General features: G+C 40.3%; 2 protein-coding genes across 5 annotated transcripts in view; both read right to left on the bottom strand.

The window, feature by feature from the left end:
- Window positions 1–5,820, bottom strand: part of LOC310744908 (uncharacterized protein) — a 263,309-nt gene extending 257,489 nt beyond the window's left edge. The window contains exon 1 of the mRNA XM_083576890.1: window positions 5,081–5,820. The gene's annotated coding sequence lies outside the window, so the exon portion shown is untranslated. The remainder of the gene's footprint in view (window positions 1–5,080) is intronic.
- ADGRV1 (adhesion G protein-coupled receptor V1) overlaps window positions 1–13,447 on the bottom strand; it is a 234,284-nt gene that overhangs the window by 98,548 nt on the left and 122,289 nt on the right. For all 4 annotated transcript variants that reach the window (XR_014539750.1, XM_083576416.1, XM_083576417.1 and 1 more), the window contains 5 exons: window positions 13,215–13,399; window positions 12,554–12,791; window positions 11,335–11,474; window positions 10,056–10,216; window positions 6,953–7,053 (listed from right to left, as the gene is read on the bottom strand). Coding sequence is in view for 3 of the 4 variants with exons in the window: in XM_083576416.1 (XP_083432542.1) it covers window positions 6,953–7,053; window positions 10,056–10,216; window positions 11,335–11,474; window positions 12,554–12,791; window positions 13,215–13,399 (825 nt within the window). In the remaining variant the exon portion in view is untranslated. The remainder of the gene's footprint in view (window positions 1–6,952; window positions 7,054–10,055; window positions 10,217–11,334; window positions 11,475–12,553; window positions 12,792–13,214; window positions 13,400–13,447) is intronic.

The following is a 13,447-nucleotide window of genomic DNA, read 5'->3' as shown; positions in this document are numbered from 1 at the left end:
TGGGTAAGTACCTCTAAAGGGCAATGTTATCTCTTTGTCCTGGCTCTCTTTGTCCAGTGGGGAACTGGAAATCACAACTCTGGTTTTGCCAATGGCTTTCACTTGCAGATTAAGAGTGGGACATAAGGCAAGTCACAGGTTGCAAGGATCAGCAGTTACATGAGAGGTCAAGGTCACTGCTAGACAACAAGTGACATGTCCCCTGTCCCTTCCTTTTGAAGGAGAGGGTGAGCACAGCATTTTCCACAGCATGTGACTGGAGTCCCTACATTGGGCAGGCAAATGGGCACTCCTAGTGGGTTGGTTAGGGGAGGTTTGTATGCATCTCCATATCCTAGGCAATGGAGGCAGGGTGAGTGCTGGCTTGGCATCAAGGAGAGACTCCTGGGTAATAGAAGAAGATGCCAGGGGTGACTACTTGGCTGGAGAAGCTATGGGTGGGGCATGTCTGGAAGAGAGGTAATGGGAGGCACTTACAAGTTTGCCTGAGCCTCTTTTGGAGAGCAAATCTTTGCCCCCTTACCCATTCTGACCCTCCTCAGAATCAGACATCCCTTGGGCTTTGGAATCCACTATCCCCACTCTGCTGGGACCCCCTCCAGAGTCCTCCAGATCTAGCTCCCCAACCACTTCCTACTCACAGCTTTTGACTGCCTCTCCATGACACCTCTAAGGGATTCATGACACCCTTTTGAAACTGCTTGAAGTACAAAAGGCAGGAAATCTTCCTTCACAGAGACTGAATTCAGGATGTTTATTGTTGCATTTTCCTATCTACTTCATACCCTTGTTCAACCGGATAGTACAAGAAACTAGAAATGTTGTTTCCAAATGACTTTTGCTGTTATGAAAGAGGCCCATACCAACTCCTGTTGTAACAAAATATTCAGCTTTTGCCATATTAAACAGGTACTTTCCCTTTGGATTCTGTGTATACTTGCACAACAGTCTTATATTCTCAGTAGTGTGTTGTATTACCTGGTTGTGTTACTTGCTTGAAAAGGAAATCTATTTTGAAAAGAAGGAAAATTATATAAAATGGCAGCTTTAATCAGTATCTCTTAGATGAAACAGTAGGCTAATTCAATGGAATTATACCTAGATACAGTCTTCTAGTAAAATGAAACAAAATTCATGGAACCTCAATCAGCATAGTTTTCAGTATAGTAATGAAAAGGAAAATATGAACAAGTCATTCCAGTATCTCAAACATGCTGGTTCATTTTACCCCATCAAAGGCATTCACATGGAGTTAATATGGACAGCATTTATATGTCTGAGGAAGACAGCAGAAGAAGAATATCCTAATTTCACCAGTAACTACTAGTGTTTAATGTAGTTTTGACAATTATATGAGGAAACGGTATGAAGCAGCCTTATGAGGAATGGTTGATGGAGCTGGGTATGTTTCACCTGAATAAAAGGAGACCGAGAGGAGCTATAATAGCCATCTTCAAATATCTAAAGGGATGCCACATGGAAGATGGAGCAAGCTTGTTTTCTGCTGCTTCAGGTGGTAGGACCCAAACCAATAGATTCAAATGACAAGAAATTCGGTTTCGACTAAACATTAGGAAGAACTTTCTGATAGTAAGAGCTGTTCAACAGTGGAACATACTCTACTGGAAGGTGGTGGACTCTCCTTCATTGCAGGTTTTAAAGCAAAGGTTGGATGGCCATCTATCGGGGTTGCTTTAGTTGAGATGCCTGCATTTCAGGCCGCTGGATTAGATGACCCTTGGGGTCCCTGCCAACTCTACAATTCTATGATTCTATCATATGCCTTAGTCTCATTGTTGTCATTACAGAATTGAGTAGGGAGGAGGATGGAGAGCATGACTACAATTAGTTGGCTCTGCCTGCCTGTCATTGGCTTTTGTACCATCTGCTCTTGGCCTTTCTGCCTTCCACCCTACCACTCCAATGCACATTAGCCACCATTGCATCTGGTGGTTTTAGCCAGCTCATGCAATGGTTTCCACTTGCCCAATGGGTCTTCCCCTTCTTTTCCTCTCCTTTCCTCTTCTGCACCCCCAAATTTTGTGTGTGGGGGGGGGAGAAGTCTTTTCACATTTACTCATGTGCCAACTGTTATTGCCTACTAATTATCATCTATAAAGGACCTGAGATATGCTGACTGATGTACAGAGATTTTTAAAAACACTCCTGCCTACAATCTTACCGTTACAAGATTGCCAACCCAGCAGTTGGAAAGCACACCAGTGCAAGTAGATAAATAGGTACAGTGGTACCTCGGGTTATATACACTTCAGGTTACATACGCTTCAAGTTACAGACTCCACTAACCCAGAAATAGTACCTTGGGTTAAGAACTTTGCTTCAGGATGAGAACAGAAATTGTGCTCCGGCAGTGCAGCAGCAGCAGGAGGCCCCATTAGCTAAAGTGGTGCTTCAGGTTAAGAACAGTTTCTGTTCGACCTCCGGATCGAATTAAGTACTTAACCCGAGGTACCACTGTACTGCTGTGGCGGGAAGCTAAACTGTGTTTCCATGCGCTCTGTTTTCCGTCATGGTGTTCTGTTGCGCCAGAAGAGGTTTAGTCATGCTGGCCACATGACCCAGAAAGCTGTCTGTGGACATATGCCGGCTCCCTTGGCCGCAACCCCATAGTCGCCTTTGACTGCACTTAACTGTCTAGGGGTCCTTTATCTTACCTTTTAACTTACCATCTAACACAAGCAGACAAGACCACTTAATAATATAAATCTCAAGAATATTTTCCTCAAATGTTGATATCAGGTCTAGTACCCTTTTCAAAGGAATGGAGCATTAATGTTTATGAATAGTGCCCTAAAACCAACAGAGGTGCTTAGCTCAGAGTGCTGGTATGTCCATATTTGGTCCCTGAAGATCAGCAAGATGTGATAAGTTTTAGTGTACTGCTTTTTGGCCTCTGTGCTTTAAAGAATGCCTACTGAATAACAAGGTTGATCCTGTATTAGAGTTCACATTTCACAACAAGGGACATTTAGCAAGAGAAAAAGCAAAAAGCAGGCTTTGTTGTTGCATACAAGAATTCATTTTCATTAACAACTATCTTATCTCACATGGAAAAAGAACTTTGGGGGAGGGAAATCATGTGTGTGCCATATTATCGTGGAACGAAGATCTTCTCCCCACCCCGCAAACTAGCATTTTATTTGTCTTCCCAAATCACTGTATCACATATTCCACTCAGAATGCTAGCTTCTTTAAGCACGAAGGGGAAAAAAGGTTTTACTGCCACCTGCAGGTTTTGGTAGTCAATATCCATCTATAATTTAAAACATGCCACAATAACCGCGTATTTCATTCCACACCTGTAAATTCAAGTATTCTCATAGAAACATAGAGCCATAGAATCTGTAATAGTTAAAAACCTGATGAAGACTGTACAACTTTCCACACTCACTAGTATGCATACAATTCAAAACAAAGCCATGCTGCATACTGTAGTATAATTCACATAATCCACATTTGTCATCCAAATTAAAATCCTCAATATTTGCAGGTGATTATGTACTTTTAAATTATATTCCTGTAACACTAGGATTAACAGAAGGACAGCAAACACAGACTCTACAAGCTCTTGTGGTTGCTAAGAGATGTATTATTTAAAGCTTGAAAGGATAAATATGCACCCTCTATTGTGCTATAGTTTGAAGACCTTAATGTCCTTGCTGCATTTGAACGTACTTTCTATACACAACAGCTTCATTCTGATATCTATTCGGATATTTGGAGGGCATATAATGATCTGCTTGCATTTGTATTTGATGTAGTGCGAATGTGAGCTGATATTTTTTTTCCCCTTTTTTTCTTTTTTTTCTTCCTTTAATACATTTGCAAAAGGAAAACAATGGCACAAACCAGATAACATTCCTTGTTCTGACTTAATTAAAAAGAACAGGAATTGCACATAAACAGATGCAAATGTGTCCTGATTAATCAAAGCAGCTGACCACAAGAAAAGCTTCTGAGAGTTGAGACTCTCTAGACTATGATCATTTTAGTTATACCAGCTCAACTGCATCTGAACCCATTAAAACTAATGTAACTGAAATACTATGCTAACCAGCTACTATCCAATTTGGAAAGCATAAGCAGCGTTCACTTTGCAGTTATGCTGAGATGTATACATTTGAGAAAGCTATTGCACATGCTCAGATGACAGTTTCATGAACAGGAGTTTGGATGAGGGAAAACCCAACAGGCAACGAACATTACATCTCTCTGATAATACTAAATAATAATAATAATAATTTATTATTTATAACCAGCCCAACTGGCTGGGTTTCCCCAGCCACTCTGGGTGGTTCCCAACCGAATATTAAGAACACAATACAGCATTCAACATTAAAAACTTCCCTAAACAGGGCTGCCTTCAGATGTCTTTTAAAAGTAGGATGGTTGCTTATTTGCTTGACATCTGATGTGAGGCTGTTCCACAGGGCAGACGCCACTACCGAGAAGGCCCTCTGCCTGGTTCCCTGTAACTTCGCTTTTCGCAGTGAGGGAACCGCCAGAAGGCCCTCGGAGCTGGACCTCAGTGTTTGGGCTGAATGGTGGGGGTGGAGACACTCCTTCAAGTATACAGGACCAAGGCCATTTAGGGCTTTAGAGTCACATGCAAAGTGACTTGAAATGCAGCAGTGGAAAACAAACTTGCTGCATTTTGAGCTGCTAATGTGTGCACAGCCTCCTTGTTAACTCTTACCTACATATTTGCTGACATTCTTTTTTTTAAAAAAAAAGCCTGGAAGGTTTAAAGAGACAATATTCTCCTTTGCAGAAGCCATGCTAAGTCTTCCTCAGTAGGCTTGATCTTCTATGCAATAATTCTAGATTAAATGATCCTTGTCACTCACTTTGTCACCCCCACCCCAAATCCTTTTCTCTTTTTTTGCTTTTTTGGGGGGGGCAGAAGTGTTATGTTAACTACCTCATAATACTATGTTACAGAGGCAAATTTTAGGAGTAAGTTGTATATTTTTGCTGAAAGATCAGCACTATATATATATATATAAAACTTTTATTTTGCTTTAAACAGGTACATATAAATATAGACAACCAAAATTACAAAGGAAAATTCCTTAATAGTAATGAAAAAAAACTACAAAAAATATCGAAGTACATGACACAGAACATAAGCAACTATGGGAAAGATAAAAGAAAAGAAAAAAGAAAAATAGAAAAAAAAAGAAAAAGAAAAAGGAAGATGAGCCAAAGCAGGAAAGCTAATCTATTGTACACTTCCGTCAAGCTCACAACAGATCATTATTCTTATCAATTATCTCTATCTGCATTCCAAAGGAATCCCTCATCTTGGTATCAGGGAACATTTCTCTATGCGGTATCATTCTAAACATAGCCAGATCTTTCTTGTTGAGCCCTTGTCCCCTAAATAATTATTCCCATTCTTCTTTCACCAATTTTTTAGGTTCATCTCTTATTGCATCTGTCAGCTTTGCGAGCTCCAAGTACTTGCACAATTTGACTACCCATTCCTCTTTAGTGGATGTATTTTTATCTTTCCAGTGTTTTGCCACTATAACCCTTGCTGCTGATGTTGCATACATAAATAGCCTAGTTTTGTTTTTGGGAATATTATCTGAAACCATTCCTAGTAAAAATTCTTCCGGTTTCTTGCTAAATGTAGTTTTTATCAATCTCTTTATCTCTTCATAAATCATGTTCCAAAATCTTTGTATCTCTAGACAGGACCACCACATATGGTAGTATGTTCCTATCTGTTCCTTACATCACCAGCACTTGTTATTGTTTGATTTATTTATTTTTGCAAGTTTTACAGGGGTCAGGTACCACCTACAGTACATTTTCATAAGATTTTCCCTTATAAGGAAACAAGCCATGAATTTTATATTTTTAGTCCATAATTCATTCCAAATATTGGGTTTGATCGTATGTCCCAGGTCCCTCTTTCATTTTACTGTAATTTCTTTGATAGCTTCAGCACTTTTTCAAGCAGAGGGGGAGTCCTCCATTATCTACCTTTCCATTGGAGGCTAGCTTTCCCTACACATTACATTGTATTAGCATTAGAAGGGATTCTACGTATGTTCTTGTACTTAATTTCACTTTTCAAATTCAATATCATAGCTGCTCAAACATAAGCTACAGTTTTCTTTACCAATAGCTGCTGTCAGTTAATTGGGGCTTCATATCTCTAGTGAAGTAGCCGTGGTGTGCATACATATTTTGTACCATTCATCCAGAGCTAAGGATACAGACCACTTTACTTATCTGAGTTGTACATACTTAGCTTCTATGTCCATTCCAATAAGCCAACTCTCATATGCCTGCCTACAGGAATACAACTAAGAGGGTGGGCATGAGTTTTCCAGCTGCTCAAATAACTGAGAAGCTCAGCTGGCTTCAATCCTTCATCCCTTCTGCTGTGTCCTCAGATCATTTTCCGTGATGCTCTTTGTTCTTTGCCCATATCAAAATCCCTGTGCTCAGAATGGAGTGCCATATTTAAGGCACCAGATAACCCCTTTTAGAAAGACATCCCCCATGTTTTTAGGTGTTGTAAGCTGTTCTGGGGATTGAAGAAAAGAATATAAAGCAAAAATAGCCACAACACTGTTGTGAGGGAGAATGTCCCCCCGCCTCAAAAAAAATCCCTTCAAAAGGAATCTGAATCTTAGCTATTCCCATGAATCTCACATTTTTATAGCATTCTAAAAATCAAAATAACTGTTGTGTGCAATCAAGAGATTCAAGATTCTACACAGTTGCAACAAATAAACGGTACTCTAGAATCTGCTTGCACCCTGGCAAAACCACTTAGTAGTGAATGCCTTTGACCATACATAGGGTGCTTTTCCCTCACACAAGAAACAATCAGATTCAACATATGTGGGAACAGGAAGCAGGGACTCAGGATAAATGTGAGCTTTTGATAGTCTTATATTCAGCATGTTCCTACCTGAGTACCCAGGCAGGCAACCATCATATGAGTAAGGAGTTTAGCTGCAAACATTGAAGACCTGGTACAAAACAGGTGTGAACAAATAGCCAAGATCAAACCTGTTTGAACAAAACAAAAACATGGGTTATACTAAGATTGTTATTTGGCAATAGGCCAGATTATAAAGTAGCCACAGAACTATGAAATATGCAAGAACCTCAGTGTACCATATATTTAATTTAGACCATTTCATAAGACCCATTTCAAAGTTATTGCACCACTGCTTACAACTCCAGGCCAGCCTTTCATCTCTCCTGCTTCTAAGATATTTTCACAGTGTTTACCTTTTCCTGGAGAGTCACAGATACCTTATGGGAATTCTCAGTGCTAGAATGTATTCATGCACAAACAATGACTGTTTCAATAAAGAACCTTTATGCAGCACACAAATGTAATAGGATAGGGTTGCCATACATCCTCTTTTCCCCCGGACACATCCTCTTTTTCAGGGATAAATTTTCAGTCTGTGTGGATTTTTTGAATTTTGCAAACAGAGCCAAGAAGTATGCATATGAGTATCACTCTTTACTTTTTCCTATCTCTATGGATGCACCTGCTGCTCTCTGTACAAAGACTTGCTTTGCAGGCAGAGCCAGGAAGCGTGCATGCAAGGATTACTCTTAACCTTTTCCTATCCCTAGGGTGCACCCGCATGGTGGATGTTGGGATTGGGCTCATCATGTAAGGGCAGATTGAACAGCTGCAACCTAGACCTCTTGGAGCTATTTGCCATGCAGATGCCCAGTAAGCGGCCCATGAGCAGGCAGGAAAGACTCCCTGAGGGGGTCTCTGCTGGCATCTCCCTTAGCAGGTCTCTCTTTCTCTCTGTCTCCCCCTCCATCCTTCCTCGCTTTAGGGTCTCCCATATACTCCTCTGTGTGCCTCAATGCCAGGAAACCCACCCCAAACCAGTGCATTATCCATTGATCGGTTGACTCTATTCTGCAATATTAGAAAGACCTAAGAAAAGAAAGAGAGCTTGCTGGTAAAGAGTGTTCAGTGGTCTGTGTTTGCCTGAGCTGAGTCTGGACTAAGGATTCTGAGCTCCTGTGTTCTGATTCGATACATGATGTACAATCACAGAACATTTCAGGATTTGGGCCTCTGCCATTGGCCCTTGAACGCTGAGTCATGATTTGCAGCTTAGAAGAGTAGACAGCCAATCACGTGGGGAGTGGGAGTGGCCCAGGCTTCCAGGAATGTATATAAGCAGTTGCTTTGCCCCTGTTTCCTAGTTATGTAGTTCAATAAAGGTTCTTGCTGTTATCACTGTGTCTTGCCTCATGGGGACCTACCTACACTTCAAAGAGGATCCCCCCGAGCTCTCGCAGTTCTAATTAAAAGTTCTTTGTCTAAGACCAATGAGCTATTGGATAGCTAGTGCGGTGATTAACCAAATAACATTGGGTACCTCTAAGCACAATTCTTGAATGTAAGTTAAAATACACAGCTCTCATGTAAGGTCAGGGAAAGGCCCCCATCCCCGTGTCTGTGTGTGTGTGTGTTCTGATTTATACATCTTGAAATCTTAGCAGACTGAAGAACCTAGCAAAGGAAGTGCTGGGGGTTGGGGTGGGGGAAATGGCTGAAGCACTTGGCACCCCATTTTCCCCCTAAAAGCTTTGCTCCTTTCCTTTGATCACCATACTGCTTAGATCTTCGTATTGTATTTTGTTTTTGTAACTATACAACCTTTAAAAGATACCTGAAGGCAGCCATATATAGAGAAGTTTTTAAATGTTTAATGTTTTATTATGTTTTTATATATGTTGGAAGCCACCCAGAGTAGCTAGGGCAACCGATTCAGATGGGTGGGGTACAAATAATTAAATTATTGCTGCTGCTGCTGCTGCTGCTGCTACTGCTGTTATGGAATAGGATGTCCCTATTTTCATCCGAGAAATGTTGAAGGGTATATGGTGTGTGAGTCCACGGTGATGGAAGGCGATGGGTCTCCATGTCCTCTTTTTCGCTCTTCACAACATGGCAACCCTATTTAAACAGGACAAACTGCTGGGCTGGATAAGATTTGATGTCTAGAAGTGTTTGAATTTCAGCCAATGGATTTTACTCTGCATATTCATTTTGGGCCTGCTACATTTGTAGGGTTACACTTATAAATATTAGGCTGGTAACTAAAATATAAGGTCTTGGATCCAGAGTTGTGAATTGGATGCTCCCGCAGGCAGGAGGGGGAGGGAAAAGCCATTTCTGCCCATTCCTCTTCCACCCTGCAGCCTCCTGTGCTCCCAAAATCTCCTCTGGGTAATCAGAACTGGAGAGGAGAGCTGCAGGGGGAGGGGGAATAAATGAAAATTGCAAGCATCTCTGCTGGACCTGGCTCTTTTCTGCAAAGAAAAGCATCGCTACTGCCCACTGAACAGCAGGACAGAATACAACCTATTGAGTGAAGAAGTCTAGAAGTCAAAAGATAAAGCTTTGGCCTACTGGGCACAACTGTAGAATCATTTCACCAAAGTGTGATTCCTTTTGATTTCACTCAACCAGTACGATTCTATGCATGTCTACTCAAAAGTAAGCCTACTCCCTTTCTAAAGTGTATATAGGATTGGAGCCTAAAGGTTGCTAGTTCCTGTTAACTAGAAGACTCTGAGATTTATTTTTACCCTTTGGTTCAAAGTTCAAGAGAGCAGGAACTCTGGGATTTTTATATTTGGGCATGTCCTCCTTTAGAGTTTGATTATGGGTTATAGCTTATTTTGTCTTGGATCCAAAAGAATCACATAACTAGTTTCATGTGCCCGAGAGAGGTTTGGACTTGTATGACTTAGTCTTCCATGCTGCACCAACAAATCTCTTTTAAAACCTGAGGGGAGTTCCAAAAGCCATTTGTGATAAGGCATTGAGGTCTGGGATTCCAGGGGTGGGGAAGGAGAATCAAAAATTCCACTGTGTGTGCTGAAGCAGCTCTTTGTATCATGGCCTATGTGCTTTCTGCTATTCAAGTCCATTCCAGAAACAATATTTTTCATGCATTATTTGCTTTTAAAAAATCAGCACACAATTCATAAACGTAAAAATAATAATGTTATCAACTGACCAGAAATGCAGATGAAACCAGATGAAAAGAAAGCTTCGTTGTAAGAAGACAAGCTGTCTGTTTGTGCATAAGCTGCGTAAATAGACATGTGCGAACAGGAGCATTCCACATAATCTGAGGAATCATCTATCACTTTGCAGAACTGACTGTCAGACAACCAGCTACAGAGGAAACAAAGGTCAACGATGTTAATTCATTAGTCTTTAGTCTGGAAATCAATAATCATAATACAAACACGAGCAAAACGTGGAATATTTTGAGCTGTGGGCTCCATCACAAGGATAACATATTCTTCCAACTCCTCTCAAGTAAGAGTTAATGCACCTATTACATGTGCCAAGGGGAAATACGTTTTGTGGTAATGAGTGACTGAGAATGCGAGATATCAATGAAAAATTTGTTGGAGGCAGTAGGCCTTTGAAGGCCAGTTGCTGGGAATCACAAGCAGTCAGGTCCTGCTTTCCGGCTTCCTGTTGCAGGCACAGTGAGAACAGAATGCTATATTAGATGACCTGATCCGGTAAGCTCTTCATTTATTCTTAAAAGAAAGGATAGAATTTGAACAGGTTAATGTCTAACCTCACAGGGCAGGAGAGGGGCAGGCGGGTTAGATTCTGGTGGCAGATTCTTGGATTTGATAATTTTGGAGAACTTGTCCGGCAAGAAAAGTCTAAAAAGGTAGCTGATATGAGGCCTGGCAAATTAACTCAAGCAGATGAAGTAAATATGTGTTGATATGCCAAAGAGACTGCAAGCTCTGGTGTGCTATCACTGATCCCATGCCCAGCCTAAGCGGGTCCAGGCTGAGGCCTGGCATAATGATCCATGTGGCATACTTAGTCTTGCTCCAAGTCTAGAGAAGTCCTTCCCAGGGGTACTCTCTTACCCCATGGAATAGGGTAGGGTTCATTGTTAATTTAATGGCAATTATTATTGTGCTTCTCTCTCACTGCAGCAGTGCCAAATTAGCCCTTACTTGGCACCCCAACACAGATCAGTGATGCTTTCTACAAACGTTTGCAGACCAGGTTTGTTCCCAGAGCATTGAAAAGATTCTGGTCCAGAAATAATCTAAATCTGAATAGTAATTTTGACTATTTAAAAGTATTAGCCCCAACTCAAAGCCAGTGAAAATGTTTCTTTTTTTAATGAAGAATTTGCTTTTAAATAGACCATTACATTTTTATGCTTCCCTGAGATATAAATGAGTATATTTCATTTTTAGGTTGCCTTTCCCTGCAGAAGTCTTCTCAGTGCAGTCAAGAATGAGAAAATATACCTTTCAGCAGCCTGATTCCAAAGGAGACATAAAGACTTGTGTGGAACAATTCTGCTGTCTGTAGAATAAATCCGATAGGTGACCTCATTGTTATCTTTCAGTAGAAGAGGACTCTGACTCTTCAAACTCATTGAAAAAATCTGAAATGGACAAAGTGGAGATTTATTTCCTATAAAAACACTCATTTGTACACTAAATATGCAAAGCCAGACCTCTAGTCAATTTATCCTAGCACCAGTTTTGTCAAGGTCTTAGATTTAGGGTAAGGTCTTTCCCATCTAAACCACCTCAGACACTTTACCTGAAGCTGCTGGGCACCATACCTGGGACCTCATAATGCATAAGTATATGCTCAGCTACTGACATAGTTGGTACTTCCTCTACTTTCTAAGGGAGAGAAGCCCAAACTCCACCTCAGTCGTATGACAGGAGAATATGAATATGCACTCCATGGTTACTAGGCTTAAACCGCGGAGCCAGTGTCCATAATACCACCAGCTAAGTTCATCCTCAAACCATGTGTACATAAATAAAGGATATATAAATATACAAATATTTGTAAACAAAATATACAAATATTTTTATTATTTTTAGCATAAAAAATATTTACATAATATTTGCAATGGGTTTGTCACTTTACACAGGGTTGGCTACATTAAGACCTCTCCACAAAGTTGTATGAGCTGTGGGAGGGGGCATAAGTCTCACTGTTTGTAGATAAAGTCAAAGAATGGGTGCCATAAAGCACAGAACCAGTCTTTTTGTGTGTTGCCCCTTGCAAACTTGGTATGGTGAGATAGTTTTTCTGATGGGGCTACCTGCCAAACTCTATCTAGCCACGTGTCATGTGAAGGCCAAACATACAGGTCAGTTATTGTTTAGATACAATTACGTTCAAAAAACCCCTGCTCTAAAATAAGGCTGTTATGCTATACAAACATATCGCTAAAGACAAAAAGGAACAACCATAGTCTCTGTGTTTATTCTGCTCCATATTAATATGGTTGCTTTTCCAGATGGTAACTATATTAAGCACTTTTAAAAAAACCCCGAACACATGTCTAAATTTAAAAGCAGGGAGCAACTAATCTTATAGCAGCAGCAAAACTAAGAGTGTGTAGACCTGATCAATGCTTGGACAGGAGATTCCTGGCAGCTCCATATAAGCAGCTTTAAACTTTTTAGATTAGAAACAATTAAATAAAAATAAAAATAATACCTTATTTTTTAGGGCAGTTCCTTTGTCACCCATTATAAACCATTGCTGGCTACTATACTCAGTGACTTGAATGAACCTACAATTTTCATTTTCAGAATGAGAAGCTTCCAACAAATGTTCAGGAACTCTAATGAAATCACCATCTTTTCCATCAAATCTGTGCCCATTGATTTGCTGTGGATACCAGTGATGGGCCATTATGACAATGTAAGGGCAATGGTCAAGGATGGTTTTGCCTCTGTTAAAACAGAAAAGGAGCAACACACTCAAGAAATGGAAAAGCCATTTGCTACCTGTGAAAGAAACATGTGCTGGATAATGCTTGTCTTAATGCCTTTGTCATCCTATTATTGGCCTATTAACTGGATCTTTCATATATTATTAATTACTAATACGTCTCCAAGCATTAACGCAGAAGTTTTGATAATACGACAGGAAAAGAGCTGTATATGATCAATTCATCATATCAGTCAATTTGAATAAAACAATCATGTGTAGTTTATATCACAGAATGCAAGATTTTTTTAAGAGCTTATTCTGCTCACTTCACATATTAAGATCTCTAGTTCCACAGGGCTATTACGCATAGACAGAATTCCAAGTGGACATCAACATCCAGTTCAATTTCAGAAATATTCCTGGCTCATGTGGAAAGACTTACCGTTCACCCTGCGATCCACACAATACTCCAATAGGAAGAGAAAAGGCAAATTTCTCAGTAACATCAGCAAGGAAGCTGTAGCCTCGAGTATCCTTGCGTTTTGGGTTAATAAGCGCACAGAGGATCTCATACAAGAGACTTCGGTTTTTATCAGTGAGTGCCTGCTTTTCCCCCTCAGATATTATCTTAGGGAACAAAAAATTGGTCAAAGAATAAAAATTATTCCATGTGTA

Source organism: Podarcis filfolensis, assembly GCF_964270895.1.
Source record: "Podarcis filfolensis genome assembly, chromosome: 11".
NCBI classification, from domain to species: Eukaryota; Metazoa; Chordata; class Lepidosauria; order Squamata; family Lacertidae; genus Podarcis; species Podarcis filfolensis.
The sequence above is the reverse complement of the archived record's forward strand: the minus strand, read 5'-3'. Positions and strand labels throughout refer to the sequence as shown.